The sequence below is a fragment of the Molothrus aeneus genome, chromosome 4, assembly GCF_037042795.1.
Source record: "Molothrus aeneus isolate 106 chromosome 4, BPBGC_Maene_1.0, whole genome shotgun sequence".
Lineage (NCBI taxonomy): Eukaryota > Metazoa > Chordata > Aves > Passeriformes > Icteridae > Molothrus > Molothrus aeneus.
Window position 1 is genome coordinate 72,737,334 of NC_089649.1, and position 27,997 is coordinate 72,765,330.

At 53.7% G+C, this 27,997-nt stretch overlaps 1 protein-coding gene across 2 annotated transcripts; it reads right to left on the reverse strand.

Moving 5' to 3' along the window:
- Positions 1 to 7,225: 7,225 nt before the first annotated feature.
- CYP26B1 (cytochrome P450 family 26 subfamily B member 1) lies at positions 7,226 to 27,696 on the reverse strand. 2 transcript variants are annotated; one of them, XM_066549270.1, is made up of 6 exons: positions 27,493 to 27,696; positions 25,400 to 25,624; positions 12,523 to 12,798; positions 11,366 to 11,521; positions 8,951 to 9,232; positions 7,226 to 7,618 (listed from the first exon to the last, which is right to left on the reverse strand). In XM_066549270.1, the coding sequence occupies exons 1-6, from the start codon at positions 27,694 to 27,696 to the stop codon at positions 7,226 to 7,228; spliced, it is 1,536 nt and encodes a 511-aa protein (XP_066405367.1). The 2 variants fall into 2 exon arrangements, with proteins under 2 accessions (XP_066405367.1, XP_066405368.1); XM_066549271.1 differs by lacking the exon at positions 25,400 to 25,624.
- Positions 27,697 to 27,997: the final 301 nt, after the last annotated feature.

Sequence of the window (27,997 nt, forward strand, 5' to 3'; positions counted from 1 at the left end):
CCAGGAGTCCAAAACTGAGGGGGAGTGAATCCTCTATGGAATGATTTGGGCAGGAAGGACCTTAAATCCCATCCCATCCATGGGCAGGGACACCTCCCACTGTCCCAGGCTGCTCCAAGCCCCAATGTCCATCCTGGCCTTGGGCACTGCCAGGGATCCAGGGGCAGCCCCAGCAAATCTGGGAATTCCAGCCCAGGCAGGAATTCCTTGCCAAGATCCCAGCCCAATCTCCCCTTTCCCAGTGGGAGCCATTCCCTGGCTCCTGTCCCTGCAGGCCTTGTCCCCAGCCCCTCTGCAGCTCTCCTGGAGCCCTCCAGGCCCTGCCAGGGGCTCTGAGCTCTGCCTGGACATTTCCCTTCTAGAATATTCAATTTTATTCAATTTTATTCTATTCCAAGGCACCTTCCATGTTTTAATTCCAGCCAAGACCAGAGCACGGGGTCCATCATGGCTCCTAAAATGTTCTGGAGAAAAACTCTGCCAAGAACCCACCTGGAAATCCATCCCTTTCCCCCATTTCCCTCCTTTCTATAATTCTTGTAAATGTTACTTAAGGACACTGCAGGATTTTAGCTCAACTTTTAGCTCAGCTCTAAATTCTAAATAGCTAAATAGCTCTCTTTTTTGGAATGGGCCGAGCCTGGAGATTTTCTGGTGAAATCCACATTTTTAGAGGACACAAGGGCACTCCAGAATCCCATTTGATTTTGCAGGATCCCAAAATTCCCTTTTGCGTTCAGAAGGGGGAAGAAAAAGGAGACGAAAAGAAGGGGTGGAAAGAAGGGGAAAAAAAACAGTCTCTGGATGCATTCACACACCTTTTCTGTGCTCTCACACACGACCTTTAAAAAGAAACTTTCCAAGAGTTCAGCTCGAGTTAAAACCCAGGGAGTAACGTGAGCCCCGGAGCCGGCGCCGAGCGGAAAGAACACGGAGTCCGAGGGACCCGCGCCGGGATCCAGCGGCTCCCGTGAGGCCATCCCAAAAAAACCCTCTAAAACCCTCTCCCTGCTGCTGCTGGAGCACAGCGAGACACCTCATCCCACCGCAGGGGCGGCGCAGCGCCGCGCTGACAGCCGTAAACACCAATAAATCATAAATCATAAATAAATCCAAGCAAAGGCAGGGGAGCGGAGAAATCCCAAAAGGAAATGACCTGCCCTGCTCGGGCATAGGGAACAGATGGGGTTTGGATAGGACAGAAAATCAAAATTACAGGGAAAACCCCTTCCCTGATTCCCCGTGAAAAGAGGGACGGAGCCCTTCCAGCAAAGTCTATCCAAGAGATTTTGCCCATCTATCCGAGGGATTTGTCTTTAACCAGACCTTCCATCTCCGCTCCCCTCCCAGCAAAGGGAGGGGAGCAGAGAAATCCCAAAAGGAAATGACCTGCCCTGCTCGGACAGAGGTGACAGACGGAGTTTATGGGGCTTGGATGGGACAGAGAGGATGGGGAGGTGACACCCCAGGGTGGGAAGGGGACAGGAGCGGCGATGAGCACAGCCCAAGGGTGGAGTTTGGCCACAGCCAGGACAGAGCCGGCAAAATCCTGGCTGGCAGGACACCTCCCAAAGTAGGGAAAGAGCGGCCACAAAGCTCTGAAGGGAGGGAGAGGAGCCTCGGAGCCCCGGGCTGGGCTTTCACGGTCACATTTTCCAGCCAAAGCTCCGCTCGTTCCCGCACTTGCCTTGGGATGTCATCGCTGGAAGCAACATCCTGTTCTCCACCGCTCCCACCGTGGCCAGGCCTCCGTCAGGGCTCTATTTATGGGGAAGAGAGGAAGGAGACAGAAGCCAATTACTTCACTAATTGCCTAATTACCCTAAGCACTCCCAGCCCGCTCCTGAGCGGCTGCAGCTGCAGCTCCCACCAGGAGCTTGTTCTGGCACATCTCATCATCCAAAGCTCTGCTCCCACCAGCCGGGGCCAGAACTTCCCGAAATATTGATGGTTTGAAAACCTCACGGCAGCCCCAGCTCCCAGAAAAATCCGGGATTGGATGGGGAGGTGGAGTCAGTCCCCCTGGAACCCAGGTGGGAGATGATGGGAACCCAAATGGGAGATGCTTACCTGGTGCTCATGATGGGGCCGTTCCCACCTTGGGTGGGTGTGAGAAATAGATTTGTAAATATTTTTTTTTGTAATTTGACAGGATTTTTTAGGATTTTTTTTAGGATTTGAGGATTTTATTTTTAGGATTTTTTTTTTTTAGTTTTGTATATTTGTATGTCAATGTTATGTAAATTTTATGTAAATATTGAGATAAGGTGTGTTGATTTAGGAAGGTTGTGGAATAGAGGTGATATTGTTGAGAGAGAGAGATAGAGTTAAAAGTAAGTTTTAATAAATTTTAAATAGAGCTTTGTAAAAAGCTTAAGTATTTTAGAGAATTAGAGTTGTAAAAGATGTATTGTAGTAGGATTACATGGGGTAAAAATATAGGTGATTAGTGTAAAAATAATAGTCATATTGTGTAGTAAAAGTTAATAGGCTGAAAAATATTTATAAAGCGTTGTAACTAAGAAGTAAGTCAGTTTTTGATAGAATAGTGTTGAGTTTTACATCTCTTATGTCTCACCCTTCGTCGAGACTGATAATGGAATAAAATCTTTTAAAATGCTAAAAAAACCCCAAAATGTGGTGGGCTCCTGTGCCTATTCCATACAGAGCAATTCCAGCAGCAAGGACCAGGACACACACACAGCTGGAATATTTGCCTTCCCTTCTCTCCTTTCTCCTCCTGGGAAGAGGAGGAAGCTCTGGGCAGAAATGGAGAATCCTGGAGCTCCCAAAAACTCGGGATGAGTTGGACCTCAGAGCTGTGGCACCTTGCTCAGGTCCATGTCCAAGCTTCGGGGATGGAGACTTCAAATCTATCCCACTTAATTCAACACTTGACCATAAAATTTTAATTTAATTTAATTTTTTATTTTATTTTATTATGGAGTTTCCTGTATTTGGATCCATATCAGCCAGAATTCATCTTGGTCCAGGTCCTCAGGACCACATCCCATCTCCAGGGATGGACACTCCAGACATCTCCCACCTAATCCAAATTTTGACATTCCTCCCCATAAAAAGATTTTATTTTAATTATTTTATTTTATTGTGGAATTTTCAGTATTTGGACCCATATCAGCCAGGGTTCACCTTGGACAGGTGGCTCAGGTGCATGTCCAGTTTCCAGGGATGGAGACTCCAAACCTCTCCCACTTGATCCAAATTTAGATAATCCTCCCAAAAAAAGATTATTTTATTTTATTTTATCTTATCTTATTTTATTGTAGAATTTTCTGTATTTGGATCTGTATCAGCCAGGGCTCACCTTGGTCTGGGTCCTCAGGACCATGTCCAGTCTCCAGCGATGGAGACTCCAAATCCCTGGACATCCTGCCCATAAAAATATTTAATCTTGTGGGATTTTTTTTGTATTTTGAAGTGAAATTCCCTGTACTGGGGTCCCTGTCAGCCGGGATTCACCTTGGACAGGTGGCTCAGGACCACGGCCAGTCTCCAGGGACAGGGATTCCCAATCTCCAGGTATCCCTGGTCTCCAGGGACAGGGATTCCCAACCTCCAGGGACAGGGATTCCCAATCTCCAGGGATCCCTGGTCTCCAGGGACAGGGATTCCCAACCTCCAGGGACAGGGATTCCCAATCTCCAGGGATCCCTGATCTCCAGGGACAGGGATTCCCAATCTCCAGGGACAGGATTTCCCAATCTCCAGGGACAGGGATTCCCAACCTCCAAGGACAGGGATTCCCAATCTCCAGGGACAGGGATTCCCAACCTCCAAGGACAGGGATTCCCAACCTCTGGATGTCTCAACTCATCGACCTGACCACCGTCCCCATAATTTATTTTATTTTTAAGTGGAATTTCCTCTCTTTGGGCCTGTACCAAGCAGGGTTCACCTTGGCCATGGGGCCAAAATTCCACTTTGTGGGATGCCCCAATTTTTGGGATGGTTCTCCCAAAACCCAGAGGCCACGAGGCCTTCAAAGGAGAGCAGCAGTTGGAACACGAGACCAAAACTTGGGAGCTCCAACACTTTTTGATCAGGAATTCAAGAAAGGAGCCACAGGAATGGGATTTTTTATTTTGTTTTGTTTTATTTTGGGATCACAAAATACACAACATTCATTTTAATATGGGACACAGAATATTCTGTACATATTAAAACCCACATGACTGCAACACAACCGCACACGGCACCAATTCCCGAACGAAAAAACCCCACAAGTGCTTTTTTCCTTTTTTTTAATATTAAAAACAAATAGGATAAAACATTAATATTTTTCCCAGACAACGTTTACAATAGAGGAAAAAAAAAATCATATTTTTACTAAATAACAAATATTTAACAGCACAACTTTATCCTAAATAACTATTTTTGAATTATAACAAAAATAGCACTTATAATAGTTTATAAAGACAGACCAAAAAAAAAAATTTGTGTATAAAATAATATTATAGCAAATTGGACTGTGCTAATTAAAAACAAACAAACAAAAAAAAAATCTGAGATTCAAAGTGCTTTATTCTGCAAACCCACTGCAGCAACTTTATTTTTTTAGTCAAGTTATATTAGTTAGGACTGGAACAACAAAGCCTGGCTTACTTCAGCCTGGATTAAATACTCCCCCACACAAACACTGTATATCCACGGGATGTCAATGGAATTTCAGGGATGGCTGCAGCTCCCATTCCCATCAAAACTCACTCCAGAGCAGGTTTGGTTCTCACTTTGGAACGACAGTGGAAGTTAAAATTAAAATTTCAGGGAAAAACCCATCCCTGATTCCCCGTGAAAAGAGGGACGGAGCCCTTCCAGAAAAGCCTGTCCAAGAGATTTTGCCCGTCTTTCCGAGGGATTTGTCTTTAAGCAGACCTTCCATCCTGGCTGTCCGTCCCTGTCTCCAGCCTTTCCCTTTCCCAGCCACTCATCCCCAAGCACAGATCCCAAATGGAAACGGAGGCTCCTGGAGGGCGCCCGCTGGGTTCTCACCCTGCAGCTCATCCACCTTCCATCCCCATTCCCAAATCCTACAAAAACCGCCGACACCTCCCTGTGCCTGGTGCCTCTCCCAGGATGTTTGTCCCTGGGAGATTCCCATTCCCACCACATCCAGGTTTATGTTCTCCTCTGCCCTTTGGGATTTGGATTTCCACCCAGCTCCTCTTGGGAACGTTTTCTCTCCATCAGGGACAAGGAAACAGCTGGAATCCCAACAGGGCCTGAGCTAGTGGTGTTCCATTTAAAAATTCCAGGCTGGAAAACTCTGGGCGTCTGCTCCAGGGCTCCTGAGACCTTCCCATGGGGTTTGGCACGTTGGTCACCACCCAGGAATAAGGCCGGGATCGGAATGGGAATGGGGAATCCCAGAAGATCAGGAGTTTTATTCCAGCTTAGATCAAGCTGTGCACCCCGGTGGGAGGGATCACCACGCCCCGGGATGCTCCGGGGGGGATTTCTGGCAGCTGGGCTGACGGCATTCCAACCTCAAGTGCTTCCCTTGGCTCCAAACCTGCCTCCCTCCTCCTTGCCCCCGCCAGTGCCGCGCCGGCCAGGGCGGCCTCGCCTCCGCTCGCTTCACACTTCCCGCCACCTTCCCGAGAGGCACCTCTTGCCAAAGAGGCAAAGGCACAACCTGCAAAGCCACCTGGTGAGCCACACCTGCCCCTTCTCCTTCCCCTTTCCAAGCCCTCGGACTTCTCTGGACCCCTATGGAGCCGACAGCCAAGCTGCCCCCGCCAGCGTGGGGTCGGTGCCCGTCACCGTTCTCGGCCTCCTCGTGTCGCCCGTTCCACCTCGGAGGGTTGGGATGGGACAGGAGTGGGGCTGGATGGGCTGGAAGAGCTGCCCCGAGTCACGGAGGGATCTCCCAAGCTGGCGTTTGGCTCTGGTTGGAACCCAACACCTGCCCAGGTGCTCAGGGAACTTTTGCTCCACACCCTCCCAACCCAAACCTCCAAATCTCCGACTCAGCCCAGAAGCCTCTTGCATGCAGAAAACCAAAATAAAATAACCCCCCCCAGCAAATGGAAGGCAAGATACCTCTCGGTGGCTGCTGGCTGGTGCTGGGGAGGCTCTGGAATTCTCCTGGGATGCGAGGTGGAAGCTGACACGGAGCCCTCTCCTTCCTGCTGAGCTCTCCCGTTGCCAAAAAAACCCCAAACACGAGACAAACAAAAGCGTGCATTGGCTTAATTCGAGAGATCACCTTTAATGCAAATGCCCCTGGCAGGAGCAGCCCCGGCGCTCCCAGAGCCGTGCTGGGGTCGGAGGCTGGTGCCAGCACCTTGAGGGGACAGCAAAGGCACCGAAATGTCCCCAAAGCCGGGTGCCTGTGCCCGGGGATGGCGGGGGGCTGTGGAGGAGGGGGTGCTCACAGGCCGGGTAGCAGCAGCAGGAAACTCAACGAGAGATAAAAAAAGGGCATCCCCCTCCCCAGAGCCTCAAAACATCTTGGAAAATACAAATCTGCCTCTCCCGAGGCCTGGGGGATGACTCAGCCCCGGGCAAGACACCACAGGAGGGGTTTTTTGGGAAGGGAAACGACCCCTCCTCCTCCCCAGCCTGCCCCGGCACCAGCGGGAGAGGGGCTGGGAATGGGCAGCGTTGTCTCCCCCCGGCCAAGGAAAGGCTCCAACGCTCCGGAACAAACAACACAACCAAACAAATGAAAAAAAAAAACCAAAACACAACCAACCGAAAAAAAAAAAAAAACCACCTCAAAAAACATAAAAACACTGTTATCACCAGCTAATTTAACACTGTTAAAAAAAAAAAGGTCAGAGGTCACCCCAGAGCTGCCCCGGGACACCAGACCTCAGATCCTCTGCTGATTCCAAGCCTTTTCCCGCAGTCGGGCCTTCTCCTCCTGGCAGCAGAAGTGTTTTATAGATATTTATATATATATATTTATAATAATTAGATACTGTGTATGGTCGGCCATCCCAGCTCGACTCGGCTTTTGCGGATCTTCCTCCTTCCCGACGAAACAAGGCTCCTCTGCCCCGACCTTCTCCGCATCCCGCGGGAAGAGCAAAACGCTTCCGGCAGCTTCCCTGCTGGAAAAGCAGTCCCGATCCGGAGGTGAGCGCCGTGGAGAAGCTCCTCATATCCCTCTCTGCTCCCCTCCTGTCCATCCCCTCGCCCCCACCCCACCCCTGCCTCCTCCCCCGGCCGCCCGTCCCTGGTGCCACCGGTGGCGCGGGCTTTACACGGTGGCCCCCAGCATGGCGTCTGTGCCCGTCAGGATCTCGTTCTGGTTGGAATCCAGTCCGAAGAACTTGACCTTGAGTCCGTCAACCGGGTGGACCACGGGCACCAGGGTGATTTTGGGGAAAGTCCTGGTGGCGAGCTCGAAGCGGCTGGTGCTGGCCAGCTCGATGGCCAGGGCCTTGAGGAAGAGCTTGGCCAGGTGCTTGCCCAGACAGGTCCGTACACCTCCTCCGAAGGGGAGGTAGTGGAACCTGCCCTCCTTGTCTTCGCTCCGGCCCTGCCCGAAGCGGTCGGGGTCGAAGACGTCCACGTCCTTGAAGACGGGAGCAGTGTCGTGGGTGTCCCGGATGCTGTACATCACGCTCCAGCCCTTGGGGATTTGGAAACCCTGCGGAGAGGCGGGAAGGGGAGGAGAGGAGAGCAGAGTGGGTCAGTCCTGCTGGAGAGGAAGGATTGAGATATCTTATCTTAGGGGGATGAGATAAAGGAAATTTTTTTGCGTGGAAGGATGGAATGGTTTGGGTCGGGAGGGGTCCTAAACGGATCCTGTCCCACCCCACTCCACGGGCTGGGACACCTTCCATCACCCCAGGGTGCTTCAAGCCCCATCCAGCCTTGGACACTTCCAGGGATGTGGCATCCACAATCCCTGGGCAATTTGTGCCAGGCCGCACCACCCTCACAGTTTTCCCTGCTTATTCCCATTTCTTTTGGGTTTATCCCTCAAGTGTGATGCAGATTTAAAGGAAAACCAGACAGCACAGCACAAAGAGATGCGAATACTGGCTTTATTCCTCCCTCCATCCCAAAGATTCGTGGGATGATCCATCCATTTATTTGCTTTGTGGTCACTGGCAGGAGCTGCCTACCAGGAACCCCGTGGTGCTGAGCAGGGGAAGCAGCTTCTCCCGTGCTGTGCCCCACACATCAGCCAGCCCTTCCCAGAGCATCCCAGAGGACCCCACAGCATCCCACACCCCGCTGCCTGTCAGCACCACACACCCAACACCCACACCGGGGCCCGAGTGATGAGAAATGGGGTGGATTTATCATCCCCTGAGCACTTTAAAAGGTCTCTGACTCAAACCACTGCATTAGGAGGATTTACAGTGACAAGGCAGCTCCCGAGATTTTGTTTTGCTGGGAGGAAATTCCAGCCATGGTGGTGACTAATCCGCCTGTCATCCGGCAGCCTGGAGATGCCCTTTGCTGTAAACCTTTCCCCTGTCACACCCCAGCTCAGAATTTGGCGTCACTGTCACGAGCTGGGCTTTGGAGCATCACACCCGTCTGCCCTCTGACAGCTCCACATCCCATCACTGCTGGATCTGGGGCAAATCCCATTGCCGGAATCACAGAATTAATTAGGCTGGAAAAGCCTTGGAGATCATCAAGTCCAAGCTGTCAGCTAACACCACCTCATCCACTAAACCGTGGCACCGAGCACCACATCCAGGCTTAAACCCCTCCAGGGATGGTGACTCCACCACCTCACCCCATTCCAATGCCCAGCCACTCTTCCTGGGAAGAACTTTTTCCCTAAATCCAACCTAAATTTCCCCTGGTGCAGTTTAACGCTGCGTCCCTTTGTCCTGCCACTGATTGCCTGGGAGAAGGACTTAATTAGGCGGGACTTCGTTTAGCCCCTCAGAGGCCTCCTCTAAGCCAGGCTCAAGCGAGCTGGGCCGTTTTGGGGAGCTCGGGGTGCAGCGCTACTCACGTCCAGCTCGAAGGTCTGCAGCACCGTCCGGTAGCCCCCGGAGATGGGGGTGAAGAGGCGCAGAACCTCCTTGATGACGCAGTCCAGGTACTGGAGGCCGTTGATGTTGTCCAGGCGCAGGGAGCCCTCGCAGATGCAGCCGTTGTGGAGGATCCCTTTGCTCCGCAGCTCCTCCCGCAGCTTCTCCAGCACCCGTGGGTGTTTGAGGAGCTGCATGATCAGGGAGGTGCTGGCGCTGGCCGTGGTGGCGTAGGCGGCGAAGATGAGCTCCAGGGTGCCGTCCTGGAGGGCAGGGGGAAGGGCAGGGTGAGACACAGGTGTGGCAGGCATCTTTCATGGAAAATCCTTTCCTTAGGATTTTTCCTCCTGAGAAGCTGAGAGGCCTCAGGAACAAAATGCAAACAATGGTTATCTGCTGCTGTGGAATGCAACAGGTGCATCTGGGATTGGTTCATGTTGGTTGTTTCTGATTATTGGCCAATCATAGCCCAGTTGGCTCGGACAGAGAGTTCAAGACAGAAGCCTTTGGTTATCATTCTTTCCTATTCTATTCTTAGCCAGTCTTCTGATGAAATCCTTTCTTCTATTCTTTTAGTATAGTTTTAATGTAATATATATCATAAAATAATAAATCAAGCCTTCTGAAACATGGAGTCAGATCCTCGTCTCTGCCCTCAACCTGAGACCCCCGTGAGCACTGTCACACACAGGGGTGGGGCAGAGGGGCTTTTGGGACTTTAGCTGGTCACAGTGACTTCGTGATGCGTTAGAAAGTCTCCTTTCTTAGCTTGGCGCTTGAAGAAGGAGTTAGAGCTTTTCATTTCTCGGGTTTAAGGTTTTTTGTTGTATCTTATCTATAAAATTTTTTCTTTTGACCTGCTGAGGTCTGCTCAGCAAGACAGTCAGAGGCAATCTGCCTGCCCCCGGGGTGGTGTTATTTTTTTATACTAAAAACCATGTGTACAATATTTACAATTACTTTTTAATACTTATCACTCATGTTAGACAGTGAGCTTCTACTCTGAACCAATCTAAAAGTGCCACCACCACAGCAGAAGATGGAGGCCAAGAAGAAGAAGGAGAAAGGCTGGACACACCCAGAACCCTCCATCTTGCCCCCTGAACCCCCATGCTAAAAACCCCAAAAATCTATTTTTTCACCCTGTGATAAATTCACTATCATTCTACTTAAAATTTTGTGGCTTATAATTCTTCATCTAAGGTTGGTAATTGTTTTTTTCCAAGGGCTAAATCAAAGGCACAGGGGTCTGGGGCTCTGTGCCAAGGTCTCTGGGCCACCCGGGCAGGGGCTCGAGCTCTCCGGGGCAGCCAGAGGAATTTCCTGGGTTCCAACAAGGAGCCACCAACCTCAGCACCTCGAGGTGCCATGGGGTGTTCTTCTCCCTGAACGATTTCCAGCCTGGCCTCAGAATCGTGGAATGGTTTGGGTTGGATGGAAGTCAGGGATCACCTTGTTCCATCCCCAGGGACACCTCCTGCTGTCCCAGGATGCTCCAAGCCCCATCCAACCTGGCCTTGGGTGCTCCCAGGGATGGAGCAGCCACAGATTCTCCCAAAAAACAGCTGCTCCAGAGATTTAAGATCCAAAGGGGCCACGTGACCTGAGGAAGGATCACATCACGAAGCTGGGAGAGGGAAAAATGGAATGTGGAGGGAGATGGATTCTCCTGGGTGATTTCCCACCCACCAGGATGGATGAGGGAAACCTGGGCAGAGTTTGTGTCTGTTGTTAATGGCCGTGGACACTTCCAGAGGCAGCCAAAGCCTGGTCACGTTTAACTGGAAGGTCACTCCTTGGACAGCCACCACCAGGATCTTCACACAGAACCTCCAAGGAGCAGACAAAAACCCAGGAGACGGCTCCTGGCATTGCATGGCCCTGCTGCAGATAAGAACCTGCTGAGGGGCTCCCGTGCCCTGCAAAGGAGGCACCAGGAGGAGCGGAAAGGTCAGGGGATGCAGCTGCCCAAGGTTTCTGTTGTGACCAGGGAGGTTCAGGTTGGATATCAGGAAAAATTTCCTTCCTGGAAGAGGGGCCAAGCACTGGAGGAGGCTGCCTGGGACAGGGATGGAGTCACCATCCCCGAAAGTATTCAAAAACTGAATGGATGGTGAATTTTGTGGTATGGTTTAGTGGGGATGGAGGTTGCACTTGATCACCTTGGAGGCCTTTTCCAAGCTTGATGATTCCATGGAATGCTTGGTGGAAAGGGCTGGGCACAACCAGCAAATGAATGAAGCAACTGGTTTGCATCCACCAACAAACACATCGTGGTCCCCCAGCTCTCAGGTCTGCCCCAAAAATTCCTCCTGGGATCATCCCTCACTTTTCCCTTCAGGAAGGCCCGGCCCTGAGCAGAACAGTCCCAAGGAGGCCCCAGGGAAGGGCTTTACCTTCAGCTCCTGCATGGTCAGCTCCTTGCCGTGCTCCTTTCCACTCTCTATCAGGATGTCCAGGGCGTCGGCGTAGTCCTTGCCCTGCGTGTTCTGCAGCTTCTCCTGGATGGCTTTTTCCAGCCCCTTCTGCAGCGTCTCCCGGGCCCGGATTCCCTGTGGAGCAGGAAGCGCTCAGACCACGTCACCACCAGCAGCACCTTGCCCATCCCAGGAGCTGCAGACGTGCCCAGGACAGGTCCGAGCCATAAAAGCAGAGGCTCAAAGAAGGGTGTGAAGATGTTGGAGGTGTCCCCTGGGCCGGAGGAGTAAAGCCGGAGTGGGGGAGATCACAGGAGGAGTAATCAACACCTAGGTGTAAATGACGGGTCTGGGCTGGGAGCCCCTGTCCGGCACCGGTTCACAGCCCCCAGCTCCTCCTGGGATGTATGGAAATCCCTGGGAAAATCGTCTCTCAAAGGAAAGCCCATTCATCCCAAAGAATCCCCTTCCCCAGCAATTTGATCACCTGGTCCCAGTAAAGCAATTCCTACGGGAGTGCAGCTGCTCGGGGCTAACCTACTGCTGGGAACGATTCCGGGCTCCGAGGGCATGGAATCGTTCCCATGGGCAAACAGCAATTAAAAAAAAAATGCAGGGATATCAGAAAAATAAATTTTGAACCCCCCCTATTTCTGTTATCAAAATTCCCCCATGGGAAAAAAATACGATTTTATGTCTATTTTTTGTTATGTTTTCATTTTTTGTCAGGTTTTCATTTTGCGTCTTTCATCATAAAAACTGGAATACTCCAGGAATTAGAAGGGCTTGTTTTAGTTTTGGGAATTACAAGGGTGTATTTTAGCTCCTGGAATTACAAGGACCTGTTTCACTCCAAAGGAATTAAAAGGAGAAGGGTCCCACAAAGTAAAAAAACACAGGCAAATTGCCAAATGAGGAAAAACACAAATTAAATCTGGGCAACTCCTGACTATTTCCTGCTATCAAGGAACAGCTTTTCCCCTGCCTTCTCCACTAATTCAGGAACTGTGGCCCAAAACGGATTCCTTGAGGTCAGGAGATGAGAAATCCCCCCGCGAACGGGGAAAGGCGCGGATTAATCACCTCCCATTAATTAATTGGCGCTATCAGCGTAGAGACCCCGCCCCAAAGCTCACCCTCCTGTAGCCGCTGAAGGGCAGGTCCACGGGCAGGGAGAAGACGTTCTCCACGAACTGCTGGTAGACCTCGAAGAGGCGTCCGAGCTCCTCGTCGGGGATGCGGAAGCCCAGCAGGACGCGGATGGCCATGCGGAACGTCAGCTTCTGCGCCTCGTGGTACACGTTGATGGGCTCGGGCTCGCTGCTCCAGGCCCGCAGCGTGTCCTTGATCACCAGCTGGATCTTGGGCAGGTAACTCTCCAGAGCCTCGTGGCTGAAAATCTTGGAGAACACCTACGGGAAACAGCGAGGAGAGGTTTGTCCGCAGGCCCCAGCACACGCGGCCTTGTCCAAGGTGTCCCACGAGGAGGTGGGACACCATTCCAAACTCTTCATCCCGTTCCTAATAGAGCTGCCAGAAACACCAGCTCTTCCTGAAATTCCCACCATGACTGTCACAAGTGACGGGGAATAACGGAGCAAACTGGGGTGGGAGGATTCCTCCATCCCACGTGTGGCAGGAGGGACAGAGAAACATTTCCATGTCCAAAGGATCCCAGCTCTGTTCATCCCATGGCTTGGGTGTCACTAACGCACCTCTTTCACAGGGATTCTCCAGCATCCAACACGGACAAACACAAGGGGAAAACACAACTCTCCCAACGGGAAGCACTGAAAATTCCTCCCACCTCTCCATCACCTTTTCCTTTTTTTTTTTTTTTTTTTTTGTTCACGGATGCAAAACGAAGCAAAATAATTATTTTGGAGCCTTTAGGATCTCTGTGGAGTCTGGCTGAACTCCGACAGGGGTTCAAGCGGGGAAGAGCCGCTGCACGTACGCAGAGGCCGCGATCGCCCTCGGCTCATTTCCTTGGGAAACCAGGGAAAAAAAAAATTCCTGATGTCAGCAGCCAGCGTTAATTTAAGCCCTGCGAGTAAACAGTGAGCAGGACTGGGCCTCCCCAGGTCCCCCACGCTAACGGCTCCTTACTCCAATTTTTTTCCTCCAATTTGGGCCCGGGCCCGCTCCGAGGAGCTCAGCAATGCCAGGAATGTCCCTTCCCGGCACAGCAGCGCTTTCATTCGGCATTCCCGCCTCATCCCTCGCCGAGCGAGGGGGGAAAGTGCTGTTTGTTTATTTTTTATTAACCTACACACACGCACGGGGCAGGACGCACACGCACCGCAGGCCTCCAGGAAAATCCAATTAAACCAGGACTCCAAGGAGGGAGCTGCGCGCCGGAGCCTCCACCGGTGGCCGCTTCCCGGCGGGAATGGAGGCGAGGTGGGGGGGCTGCCAAAGTTATCAACCCACCGAGAGGAGCGAAATCAAAGCCGCCCCCTCTTTTCCATGAGCGCCGGGCTCGCCGGAGCTGTAAATGTGAGAATTTCCTCCGCAGTCAGCACTCCAAGGGAAAGGTAATATTTTCCTGGCTGCGACCCCTCATTGCTAATGCCCGGCGTTCCCTGGGAGTTTGTTTGGTGAAAAAACACCTCTGTCCCCTCGCAGCTCCGCGCAGGGGCCTCCACAAGAGCCGCTTCACGACGCCCCAGGTTGAGCCCCCGGCGAAACCCAGCGCCCGGCGAGGAGCGGCCCGCGGAAATCCCAGGATGGGAGGATGGACAGGGAAGGGAATCCGAGCCTGGGGACAGGGAACCATCCCTGGATGGCCGCGCGGAGCCGAGGCATGAATGAATGAATGAATGAGAGGAGGAATGAATGAATGAATGAATGAACAGCGGGGAGCGAGAGCGCGGCGAGGGCGCGGGACGGGGCGGCGGCGGCCGCCTCCTGCCTGCATCCATCCAGAGCCGGGAAAGGCAGCGGCGTTCAGGCTTTTTCTGCTGGAAAAAGCAGCTGCTCGGGCAGGAAAAGCTGGGGGGGGTAAAGCTGAGACCCTCGGCTGCGTGGGGAAGGTGGGGAGGGAGTGAGGAAGGTGGGAAGTGGGAAGGGAACGGGAAGAAAGAAGGGAACGGGAAGAAAGAAGGGAACGGGAAGAAGGGAACGGGAAGAAAGAAGGGAACGGGAAGAAGGGAATGGACAGTTCCTTTGTCCATGGGCAGGACACCGGGTTTGATGCAGAGCCAGGATCCATGAGCTCTTCCACAGGGATGGAGACAAGACCACCTGGCAAAGGGACACTGCTGTGTCCCAACCCAGCTCTCACCTGCCCTTCATCCATGCTGAGCAGCTCAGAACAACGGAATAAAGGCAGAGGCTCCCAGTGAATGTCCCGAAACATTTCCCGTGCCTCAGTTTCCCCAGATGGAAGCAGGGCCAGTGAGGGGACAATCTCTGCTTTAGGAGCACCGGGTCTGCATCCCTGCTGGGAGCCACCACCCCAGTGGAGGTGACCTTTGGGGGCTCCTGGCCTCGTCCTTCCCTGGCATTCCCCACAGGAGGAGCACCTGGGGACCCCCTGCTCCCTGAAGAAAGGACTCGGTCCCGGACGTGCCTCTGGTCCCAGAACATCTGCCGAGGTGTGGGGGGCTGGACCCACACCCCCGGATCCTCCCAAGAGGAAAGATCCTGTCCCTAAGGATTGGTGTGAACAGAAGGGGACATCCTTTGGAAGAGAAAACCGAACCTCTCCCCATGGGATCGGCGCAGACCTGACAAGGGGGAGGTTAAGCACCGGGGGTGGGGGGGATTTTGTTCTTTCTCCGCAATTTTTGGGAGCTCTCCCCGCGCCAGGAGGCTCCTCCAGCTGGCTGCTCCCTGGAGCTCCCGAGCACGGCCCGAGCCCCGGCCGCGCTGCTCCGTCTAATCCCACATGTCAGCAGATCCTTCCCCGGCCAGACACAAGTCTGGATCCCCTTCCAGTCACCTCCAGTTCAACCCTGCATCTTTCCAGTTGATTAAAAAGGAGGAGAAGGCAGCCAACTTTCCCCGACGAAGCCCGGCGCGTTCCTAGCCTAAAATTCCTGCGCCCTCTAGTGAAGCCGGGCCGAGCGGCTCGGCTGCTCCAGGAGCGAATCCAGGCAAAGCCGAGGAGAATCGGGGCAAGAAAAAGTTGTTCCAGAGCTGCCAAGAGGCAAAATCGTCTCTAAGCTCAGCTTTGTTAACCCTGAGATGCCACAGCCCGGCTGCGGTGGAGCCACAAGGGCTCTCAGCAGGGCCAGGAGTTTTTGGGGATGCTGGAAAGAGTTTTTCCATGTTGGAGAATGTCCCAAAAGAGCCAAATGTGGGGATCTGGTCCATCCAAGGACGCTCATTCCCACCCTACACTCATATTGATGGACACCCCACCACCCAGCCGGAACCTTCCCACTCCATCTCACATGGAAAAAGGATATTTAAGGATTTATGATTTTCCAAAGGCAGAAAATGCCTTCCCAGTGCCTCAGCTCCAGCTCCACGTGACAGCAAAGCGCCCCCAGCCCCAGCTGGAGAACGCCCCGGCCCCATCCTTAAACCACAGCCAGGGAATTTGAGGGAATTCTGTGAGCTCCAGCAGTGATTCCATGCCTGGTTGGGGTGTGGGGGACCACATTTTCCATGGCTTTCTCCTTCCCACCCCAAGCACCAGCACCAATCCCTGCCTTTGGCCATCCATGATTTCCAGGCCCCTCGCTCCCACCTGGCTCCCAAAAGAGGGAATGGAGCTTTCTGTTCCTCCCCTCCAGGAGGAAAACTGAAATTTTGGGATCAGCCACCTGCATCCCCATCCAGCCTGGGGCTGCTGGCCTGACCAAAGGGAGGCAGGATGAGCCAGGAAATGTTTTCAGGAACCAATTTGGCACCTGCCGGAGGTTTGGCCGACAGGAGACGTCGGGAAGCATCCAAAGCAACATCTCAACCTGGATTCATCCTAACTCTTCCCACATTTCCAAAGGCTAGGCTGTGTTTGTCCCAGCCCTGCCCCATCACCACATTATCCTGGATGTCTGCCCCTCTCCAGAGCCCATTCCCGTGCTCCAGCGGGATTAGAAACCGGGATATTTTTGGAGGTGGTTCATGGGCAAGAGGCCATCCTGGTACTGGGAGCATGAACAAAGGGAAAACACAGCAAAAAAGTTGGAAAGGCACCACAAAAGGAGAGAAAATTCCAAAAAATCCCATTCCTACGCGGACACTCTGTTTATAAAAGGTTCGGGCTTTGCACACAGCAAAGAACTGATTCCTTTTCTCCCCCTCGTTTTTTTTGGAAATGGAGCACATGGAAGGCTCCATCCTGGAGGAATCCAGGCTCTCGTGAACGCTCCAGCCTCCAACGGGAGTCTGGGAACAGGAGCTGGAGCCTCCAGGCTGAAAGGAATGAGGCGCCTTTGCCAAAGGCTCTTACACTGAAATTCAAATGATTCTCAAAAAAAAAAAAATTCTGCTGGAAAAAATGGAAGGATCATTTGGGATCCTTTGCTCTTGTCATGATGCACCTTCAGGGGCTGTGCCTACCTGGGATTTTTCCATGTTACAAAAAAAAAAAAGGATTATGAGGAACTCCAGCATTTCCAGTCAAATTCAGAATAAAATTAATCCCAAGATCTGCATTTCCCCACAACTCAAAAATCTCCATGTTCAAGAATCTCTCCTACAAATCCCCCACATGGCATGGGAGGATTTCAATCCCAAACCCTTTCAGGCCCTGCTTTCAATCCCAAGTCCTTCAAGGCCTCACTTTCGATCCCAAACCCTCCAAGGCCCTGCTTTCGATCCCAAACCCTCCAAGGCCCTGCTTTCGATCCCAAACCCTCCAAGGCCCTGCTTTCGATCCCAAACCCTCCAAGGCCCTGCTTTTGATCCCAAACCCTCCAAGGCCCTGCTTTTGATCCCAAACCCTCCAAGGCCCTGCTTTCAATCCCAAACCCTCCAAGGCCCTGCTTTCGATCCCAAACCCTCCAAGGCCCTGCTTTCGATCCCAAATTTTCAAGCCTGAGAGGTCAAAGGGGCTGTGGGGGAGAGCCAGGATCTGCCTCAGCAGCCCCTCTGCAAAACTGAGTGTCCCAAAAATTCCATCCCCAGCAGAATTCCATCAAGAAATTTCAGCTTCTGGGCCGAATTTCTGGGGGTACCAAAAGGTACTGGGATTCATCAGCTTGGGAATGCTGCTCCCAGTGTCTTTTCCCTTTTATTTATGGAGAAAAAGGAGAATAAAATTCACCTTATGCTCCTCAAGGAGGGAGAAGGATCCCACATCTGTGGATGTCCTGGCAAAGAAATGGGGGGAGCTGTGTCCAGAGAAGAGGGATCAGAAACGTGGGATCAGCCAGCCAGGATCCAACTGGGATCCCTGTGGATGGAGCTGTAGAGAAGGAGAATCCCACAAACCCAGCAGGCATGGTCAGAGCTCTCATTCCTCGGGGAATTATGGAATGGTTTGGGTTGGAAGAGACCTTGAGGACCTAATTCCGACCCCTGGGATGGGCTATCCCGATGGGTGATGGATCACTGCCTGTGGTGTGGGCACGAAGGATTCCCTGGAGACAAGGAGGAGGAGAACAGCTTTCCCAGGGAACAGTGGAAGTGAAATACCAGGAGGAAAATCCCAGTTTTTACTGAGCCGATGGGTTTTCCTGGAGCACGGAGAGAGGACAGAAGGGAAGGATCCCTATGGATTTAAGTAACTAGGAGCAGGATTATCCTAAAGACAAAGCCAGACTTAAAAATAAACCAGTCCTTGGTCCTGCCAAGAATTCCAGGAACCGGGAACAGAGCAGAGCAAGAGGTGGCCACACCTGGGAGGGGATGAGTCAGAAATTCCCAATCCATGGTGCAGCCACTTCATCCTGAAGGAATAAAAAACCCTTCCAGATCACACAAAGTCTCATGGCAGAAATAAAGGAAAAAATCTTGGGAAAGGGATTCCTCCAAGGAAATCCTGAGGATTGCAAGGCCTCCATGGGATGAGAGAACACCTGAGGAGCTCCTGCAGACCAGGCGAGGGTTAAAGCTCCTCCAGGGAGGAGGGGACAGGGGCTGAGGTGACCCCTCAGGGTGATCCCAACCCTACAAGGAGAAGGAAGCTGGAGAACCAGCAGGTGAGAGAGATTTCATGGGAAAATTCCACCTGGGAAGGGATGGAGAGCTCCGTTACCACCAGAGGGATAAATGGAATATCGCAAACCACAGCTGAGGAGGTTCCTTGAGCTGTTTGAGAGGACGGATGGAAAAACCAAAGGGACCACGGTGCAGGATGGATCCTGACTCCCTGGCATCCCTGGGATTCGCTCCCCATCCCTCTGGAAGTGGAGCCTGGATTGCAGCTCCACCCAGCTGCTGCCCAAGGAGGGGCTTCGCCTTCCCCCTGCCTCCCAGCACACCCAAAAACTCCCACCCTGGAAGGTGGAAAATCCAAATTGGGGGATCCCAGGGTATCCCACAGCCACAATCCTGCTCCACCAGCACAGCGGGCCTGGAGCTCGTGGGGAGTTTTGGGATGGAAGGCACCATGAAATCCCCCAAAATTTGTCTTTTAGCCAGGAGCTCCTCCATTTGCCTTTTTTTTTTTAATCCTTTAGATTACAACTGGTAAATTTTTTTAATCCCTTGAATTAAAACTGATTAAAATAATTAAAATTGCTCTGGATTTACACCCCTGGAGATGACAGGGGTGACTTTTTCTAAAGTCAAGGAGCCAACCGAGCCCAGGAATTCTTCCCCCGGAAGGGGAGCAGGAGCCATCCTCCATCCATGGAAGGTTTTCCCTGCTCCAGAGGCTTTTGCCCATGGATTAAGGCTCCCAGGGCATGGAGAAGGGGCTGGAGCTGATGGCAGCTGCAATTCAGCCTGTTTGATATAATTTTGGGAGCTGGCTCCGATGGACTGGGATGGTTTCCTTTCCACCATGGAATAGGCTGAGAGGGTGGGATAGACATGGAAAAAAAAAAACCTAAAAACCCTAAAAAAAAATCCCCTACTAACAACCTCGGTCCAGGTTGGAAAAAAATCCTAGAAACCCTAAAAATAAACCCTGTTAACAACCTCAGTCCAGGTTTTTTGTAGGGAAAGATCCATTCCTCCACCTCCCATTGCTCCTTCCTCCTGCAGCCCTCTCCCCCATCCCAATCCCGATCCTTCCCTCCCCCCCAGCAGCTGGTTTATATTTGCCTGTAAATTTATGGCCCCTTTTGTGCTCTTAATCCCCTCGCAAACGATATGAAAGCCTCGGACCTTTCCACTCCGTGCTAATGAGCTCAACACTTGCGTGCCTCGGAGGCAGAGCATTAATTGCGCTGTGTTAATGAGCGATGGAGCTTTGGACACTGAGACAAACCAGGGCCGCCCCTCCTGCTCCCTCCTGGAATCCCTGGATGTCTCCCCAGCAATCCCATGGATTGCTTTGATTTTATTCCATCTTTGCACTTTTTTTTGGCTTTTTTTTTTGAGCCGGCTGTGCCTATTTTGGGGTGGCTCTGCCGGAACACGAGTCCGGCACTCTCCTGCCAAGCTGGATGATCCCGAGGAAAGTTTGATCCCACCTTTCCCTGCACATCCCGGGAATCTCCTTCCTGGCCCTGGGTGCTGCTCAGACTTGACCTAAAGCCTAAAGGCCACGTCCTGGTCATTCCCAATTCCCATTTCCTTCTCCACCAGGATCCCTTGCAGGCACAGGAGTGCTGAATTCCAGCTTCCTGCTGGAATTGCCATAAAACCAGAGGCTGCAGGATCCCTAAGATCAGGTTTGCTCTGTCCTCATTACGGCTCCTTTCACCCCAGAATCGACACTCCCAAAACCTGGGGGTTTCTGGGTGGAAATGGGAATTGCAGAGGTCGACAGGGACAAGTTGGGATTGGATGGGACAAGGATGGAGGGAAGAGCCAGAGTGGGACAAGAGCGGGATGGGGAGACCCCCAGAGCACGGAGCAGGAGCTGGAATGATCCCACCAACCTTTCCCAGGGAGTTCCAGCAGGAGCTCCAGTCCCATGGGATGACATTCATCCGTCATGGGGCGGGCAGGGACAGGGATCTGCCACCAAAAACCCGGAGCAAAGACCCTGCTCAGCCACCGGGGTCACTCCTGTGAGGAACCTGGAGGGGATTCCAGACAAAAATTCCACTGTGGAGCTCCGGCTCCAGCAGGGGTGGCCCAGATGCTTCTCCAACATCAACACAAACTCCAGCAGCAGGAACAGCCTGGCTGGGATAAATGTCCCAGGAAAGTGGGAGAGGAGTTTGGAGCTGGTGTTGTTTATTCCTTGTAAACTGCTCCAAGGGCAAAGCCAGAGCCAGCACTGGGGACATCTGCAATGGAGCCATTCCATAGGGCAGGAATTTTCCCCATTCCCAGCCCTCCATCCTGCCCCACATCCCTGTTCCAGGCTGACTCCAAACCCAGAGAGTTCGTTTCCCAAAGCAAGGAGGTTTTCCTCAATTTATAGGAATTTTCAGTGCCAGTGACACCTGCAGTGAAGGCGTTCCCTGCCGCAGGAATTCCATGTTCCCAACCTTCCATCCCTGCCCCAAGCTGATTCCATATCCTGCAATTCCCTCTCTGTAACCTCATTTCCCAAACCAGGGAGGTTTCCTCCAATTTATAGGAATTTTGACAGCCTCCTGGAGGGGAAATTTGATAAACTTGGGATGGGAAAAATCTTCCATAGGGTTAGGATTGGGCTCCTCCTGAGCACCTCCTGCATCCCAGAATCCTTCACCAACACCTACGGGACCAATACTTCTGGATATTCTATATGGAATGGGATAACAAATCCATAAAGATCCCAAAAAACAGCTGGGACATGGAAACAGGAAAGAGAGAAGAGCTCCAGCACCTGAATCATCCCACCCTATCCCCGATCCCATTCAAGCGTCCTCCAGCGGGAATTCTCTGATCCCGGAATTCCACCGAGGAGCTGAAATTCCTTGGAAAGCTGCAGCGAGCAGCTGATCCCTGGCAGGATCCCAGAACCCTCCTGCAGGAACATGTTGGGTTTGGAGCTCATCTCCACATCCCAGTGACAATCTGGAGACCACGGAGCGGCTGCCAGGGAATGCTGCTGGAAATAAACGCGGCTCTGTGGGGTTTGGGGAAGATGAGGGGGATTTATGGCCTGGACAAGAGCTGGGGGAAGGTCCCAAGTGGTTGGAAGGGCAGCAGAGGTGGGTTCCACGCTCTGCTTTTCCTCATTTTGGCCAAAATCCCGTGCCAGGTGAGGAATTCCGCCTCAGTTTTTGGCAGGATCGGGGAATTGGGAAGGGACAAGTGAAGGCTCGAGCTCAGAGATGAAGCAAAACACAGAATCCGAGAGGTCATGGAACGCCAGGAAAGCCCACAGTGCTTTAACCTGGATCATCACCCGCCAAAGAGATTCCCCAGGAAATCCTCTCTCCACGGAGCTTCCAACTGCTCCGAATCTTTCCATGAACCCCTCAAGAGCAGCACCCTCACTGGAAATTGGGGTATCCCGTGGAAAATTCTGCCTTTTCCGAGTCCTTTCCTTGCTTCCCTGGCAGGTCAAGAGGAGAATTCAGGCTCAGTTTAAGATTTAAGCTCGCCCTAAATCCAAATCCTTTCTCCTGAGAGCTCTGCGAGTTTCAGGGTGGGGAGAGCTGGAAGCTGGAGCCGTGGAACAACAAAAATTCGGGATTAACGAGCTCCAAAGAGGCCACACCTGAAGGAAGGAGCCTTAATCTGCTCCTTGGAATCTCGATAAGAGCAGAATCATCGATTTTCACCTCATTAGAGGCAGGCTCAGCTTATCTGAGTGCAGCTCGGGGATGGGTTTTTAGGGAGAAGAGGAATCCCTAAATCGGGATCAGCCCAGGCTGGGTGGGGTGGGAGGCGCTGGGCTCCCAAAAGCAGCGATTAGCAGGAGATGGAGGGAAGAAATGAGGCTGAAACTGCCGAATTCCAGAGCCGGGCACTGCTGGATTCAATCTCCAGCTGATGAGAGGGAAAACTTAAAAAAGAATTAACTCCCAGAGTGTCCCAGATCCTGGGAAAAGAGTTTGTGGGAGCTCAAAGAGCACCAAGGAGTGGGAGAAGGAGCCGGGGGTCATCCTGGGACAGGGTTTTGTTGGAATTCCTGAGCTCGGGAGGCTTTTGGCCACCCCTGATGCAGGAATTAGGATTTAGGAGTTAATTGGGATTTAGGAATGAATTAGGAATTAGGATCCTTGCCGGCTTGGAATCACAAGTGATGCCAAAAACCATGGAATAATGGAATGACTTGAGTTGGAAGGGACTTTAAAGATCATCAGTTCCACTCCCTGTCACCGCCAGGGACAGCTCCCAGGGTGCTCCAAATCCCATCCCAGCCTGGCCTTGGGCACTGCCAGGGATCCAGGGGCAGCCACAGCAAATCTGGGAATTCCAGCCCAGCCCCTGCCCACCCTGCCAGGGCACGATTCCCTCCTAACACCCATCATTCGCTCAGGACGCAGGAAGGGTTTTGAGGAGATCTTTAGGACCAAGAACATTCCAAAACCTTTGGGTTTCAGAGCTTAGGGTTGGCCTCGTGGTTTTCCCCAGTAGGAAAAACCCAGGAGTGAGAGCAGCAGGAAGAGCCGTGGAGGAGAGAGGAAACCTCTGCCGGGTTCCTGCCCAGCCCAGCCCTGGTGCCAATCCCAGACCCATCAGGATCCCACGGAGGTCAGGCCTCCCTTTTCCATGACCCCATAACCCACAGTCCCCTGGGCCCGCTCCCGAGGCCAGAATTCCGTGGTTTTATCCAGGCCAGCAAAGGCCACTTCGGATGAGCAAAAAAATAATCCAGAGGTGCAGGAGGGTGAAAGGAGCAGGGAATGAGCACCTGCAGATCTCTGGCTGATCCTGCTTAACCCTCCTTGGATAGGGAATAAACCCTCCTCGGACAGGGAATGAATCTGTCCTAGATAGGCAATAAAACCTGCCCTGGATAGGGAATGAACTCTCCTTGGACAGGGAATGAACCTGTCCTAGATAGGGAATGAACCCTCCTTGGATAGGAAATGAACCCTCCTTGGATAGGGAATGAACCCTCCTTGGATAGGGAATGAACCCTCCTTGGATAGGGAATGAACCCACCCTGGACAGGGAATAAACCTGCCCTGGACAGGGAATAAACCTGCCCTGGACAGGGAATAAACCTGCCCTGGACAGGGAATAAAATCTCCTTGGATAGGGAATAAGAGCACTGTGGATAGGGAATAAACCCTCCTTGGACAGGGAATGAACCAATTTTCCCCCTGGATGGAGGCAGCCCCATCACCACCCCCTTGGTCGGAAAAACCTCTCCATTTTTAAGGGAAAACCCCAGCACTGGAGGGGCTGAGCTGGTCCTGGTTTGGGGCAGGGACAGGCTCAGCTCTTTCCCCGGTGTCGCTCCTCAGCGTTGTGACCCACGGGTGCCATGTGCTGTTTGTTTTCCTGCCATCTCCCCCAGGAGAAAAGAGGGTAGGAATTTTCGGAGGTTTGGAAGGGATTTTACAAAAATCCTCCAAAAGAGGAAACGCTGCTGGAGCAGGGACCCGGCCCTGGGGCAGGGATGGGGACAGCCTCGTGTCCCCAACAGTGTCCCCAGTGCTGTGGGGGGGTCACCCCCCGCTTCATCCCAAACCATTCCCAGCCCAGATCCAGCTGGGAAAGAGCCCATGGGGTGTGACGGCCACAAAAGGGTCCCAGCACCCCAAACCAGGCTGGGGCTCTGGGGGGGGGGACACAAGAGGGTCCCAGCACCCCCAAACCAGGCTGATCTGGGAGTGTCACCTCTGGGGGACCCAAAATGGGCTCAGCACCCCCAAATTGGCTGCCTTGGGGACTCTAAGGTGACACAAACAGGTCCCAGAACCCCAAACCGGCTGCCCTGGAGGTGTCACCGCTGGGGGACACAAAATGGGCTCAGCACCCCCAAATCGGCTGCCTTGGGGATTATAAGGTGACACAAGAGGGGCTCAGCACCCCCAAACCAGGCTGGGGCTCTGAGGAGGGGAGACATCACTTCAGGGGGACACAAAATGGTCCCACCGGCCCCAAGCTGGCTGCCCTGGGGGGTCTGAGGTGACACAAAAGGGGCTCAGCACCCCAAACTAGGTAGATCTCGGGGTTCTAAGGGGAGGTGTCACCTCAGGGGGACACGAAAGGGCCCCAGCAGCCCCAAACCAGCTGCCCTGGGGTTGTCACCTCAAGGTGACACAAAAAGGTCTCAGCCCCTCCCCAAAGCCCCGCTTCACCCCAGAACCCCCCACATTCCCAAATTCCCTGAAATCCCAGGAAGTTCTCAGCACCACCCCCTCCACCCAAAGCCCCCCTGGGGGTGTCACAGTCCGGGGGGTCCCCCCCTTGTGCCACATCGCCCTTTTAGGAGCCCTCCCCGCCACCCTTGTCACGCGTGTCCCCATCGTGGGGGGCTCAGGGGGTGACACGAGTGCCCCCCCCACATCCCATCCCACCCCATCCCGAGCCACCTTGAAATTCCTCAAGGGATCAGCGCGCCCGGGGGGGGGGGGGGAAGGGAACAAAGTGAAAGAGAGGGGGGGGAAAAAAGGAAAGGGGCAGGAAAAGAAGGGGGAAAAAGGAAAGGGGGAGGAAAAAAGGAAAGGAAGGGGGAAAAAGGAGAGGGGAGGAAAGGAAGGGGGGAAAAGGAAAGGGGGAGGAGAGGAGAGGGGGAAAAGAAAGGGGGAAGAAAGGAAGGGAAAAAGAGGAAAGGGGAAGGAAAGTAGGGGGAATAAAAGAAAGGGGGAGGAAAAGAAGGGGGAAAAAGGAGAGGGGAGGAAAGGAAGGGGGAAAAAGAAAGGGGAGGAGAGGAGGGAGGGAAAAGAAAGGGGGAAGAAAGGAAGGGAAAAAGGAAAGGGGCAGGAAAGTAGAGGGAATAAAGGAAAGGGGAAGGAAAAATTGGGGGAATAAAGGAAAGGGGGAGGAAAGGAGGGGACAAAAGGAAAGGGCGAGGAAAAACGGGGGGGGGAAAAGGAAAAGGGAAGGAAAGGAGGAGGGGGGGTGGGGGGAAGGAAAGGAGGGGGGGAAAGCGGGGTCACGGACCTTCCTCTTGTGCCGGTGGATGTCGCCGATGGAGTTGGCCACGGTGTTGGGGCCCAGCAGCATCCGCGTGCTCCGCGGCCACTCGGTGCTCACCAGGTGGTGCTCCCCCATCAAGATCTTGCGCACGTTCTCCGCGCCCGTCACCCGCACCAGCGGCCGCCCCAGCAAGTGCGTCTTGAACACGTTCCCGTACTTCTCCCGCCGCGAGGACTGGAAGCAGGAGCCCTGCGGGGGTGCCCAGGGGTTGGGATGGGACGGGACGGGCGCGGGGTGGGGGGGGGAAGGGGAATTGGGGGCGGAATTTTGGAATTTTGGGGGGCGTTGGGGTCACCCCGCGTCCAGCCCGCCCGCTCTCCCCGCAGCCCGGCGGGGGTCGGTGCCTTCCTTCCCCCCTTCCTCCTCCTCCTCCTCCCTTTACCTCCCCTGTCACTTTTACACATATTCCTATTTTTCCTCCTCTTCCCCCCCCCTTTTTTTTTTCCCCTCCTTCACACCCTCCCCCTTTTTTCCCCCCTCGCTTTTTGCCTCTTTTTTTTTCTCCCCTCTTTTTCCTCCCCTCCCTCCTCGCTCGGGCTGATTTTCCTCGAGAAAGGCAGCGCTTTGCCTAAGTAAATCTCCAGATTTCAGGGACTTTAATAACTTTCCCACATGCTCCAGGGGCTTTTGTCGGCGGAGAGGCGGCCGGAGCCGCAGCAATAGCGGGGGCGGGGGTCCCCAAAAAACCCCCCTGGCGAGCGGGGAGAGCCGCGGCCGCGCCGCCGGGCTGGGAGCGCGGGTGTTTATTTTGAAACAAAAGCGCGGTTGTGAGGTTCAGATGTTCAGGTGACCCTGTTTCTTGATCTGCGTAAATATAATTAAAGTCCTTTTTGTGGCATTAATAAAGAGTTATTTGTACACCATTTCCAGGGCAGCACAAAGAGCACCTTTATGCGGCACAAGTTGCGAATGGAGTCCAATTTATACAAAATTTTTGTATTTTTAGCCCTGGACTCTGTTTGGACGGAGCCTGCTGGAAAAGCGAGAACCCTTTTCTGGTCCCCCTGTAAAAATCTGATAAATTTCTTTAAAAAATAAAGCCCTATTGAGAGCGTGCCGTTAACCCCTTCGGCGCCGGGGGCGGCCGGCGGAGCGGGGCCGCCGCGCCGGGGCTTCCCCGGCGCTGGCGGGGAGGGGACACCGGGGGACGCCGCCGCTGTCCCCGCCGGGACCGGGCTGTCCTGCCCCGCCGCCGGCTGCGGCGATGAAGGGCGGGAGCATCCTCCTTTGGATATTATTATTATTTTTTTTTTCCTTTTTTTTCTTTTTGCTGCTGCGAGGAGAGAAGGGGAAACCCTGGCGCGGCTTCGCCTCGGGGGTTCCCTCCCGGGATGCTGCGAGCCCCGGGGCGCCCCGAGGCTCCCCCCGGAGCCGGGCACCCCCCGGCCGCCTCCTGCCTCTCCTCCTGTGGGGTTTTTTTCCCCCCCTTTCCCCCCGATTTTTTGGCAGCCGCCCCGCGGTGCGCGGGGGGGATCCCGCTCCGCCCGCCGCTGTTGGGCGTTTAGCGAGGTTAATCCCGGGTTAATCTCCCGATTACCTCGGCGGGCTTCCCCCGCCGCGGGAGCCGGGCCGGGAGCAGCGCCGGCAGCGCGGAAGGGACGGGACGGAGCCGCGGCTCGGGGGGGGACGCGAGCGGCGGAGCCCCCGCATCCAGCCCGGGCCGCCTCCGCCCGCGGCTCCGGCGCTGCGGGTTTCGGGTTTTGGCAGGAATTGAGGCTGAGGAGGGGAGCAGGAGCAGGAGGAGGAGCGGGTGGGCAGCGCGGGGGCGATGCCGAGCCCGGGGCAGCCCCGCCGAGCCCGGCCGCGCTCCCGCGGTGCCCCCGCCGCTCGCCCGGCTCCGGCTCTGCCGCCCCGGAGCCGCATGATGCAATCGGAAGGGAAAGAAGACGGGGGAGAAAAAAAAAATACAGCGAGAAAAAGCCCTAAAATGCCCCTAAAACAACACCGATCCAAGGGAAAAAAAAAAAAAAAAAAAGAGGAAAAAAAACCCCCTAAGAAACCACCCGGTCCCGACCCGGGTTCCAGCGAGGAGCAGGGAATGAGGGAATCCTCCTTACCTGCAGCAGCCAGTGGAAGGTCTCTCCGATTAAAGGGAATCCCATGGAGCCTTTGGGGATTGGTAGCTTGCAGGTTTTGTCGCGGGTGGCAGCCCAGCGGAGCTGCCACAGCTGTTGGGACACGGCCAGCAGCAAAGTCAGTGACACCAAGCACGCGGCGAGGGTAGCCAGTGCCGAGACGAGATCAAAACTTGCAAAAAGCATATTTGGAAAGAAGGGAGGAGGAGGAGGGTGGGGAGAGAAACGGCCCCTTGACAGGCACCACGCTCGCACCCACACACACGCGCGGAGGGACGGCGAGCGCGGAGCGCCCGCTCGGAGCTGCTTGGGGGGTCCTGGGGCGAGGGGGGCCCCGGCTCGCCCCCCTCGGCGCTGGCAGGTTGGGGAAGCGGCGAGGGGAAAGAGGGGGAAAGGAGGAAAAATTAAAAACAAACAAACAAAAAATAATAATTAAAAAATAGGGGGGAGAAAAAAAAAAAAAAAAAGCTGTGGTTGCTGCGCCCCT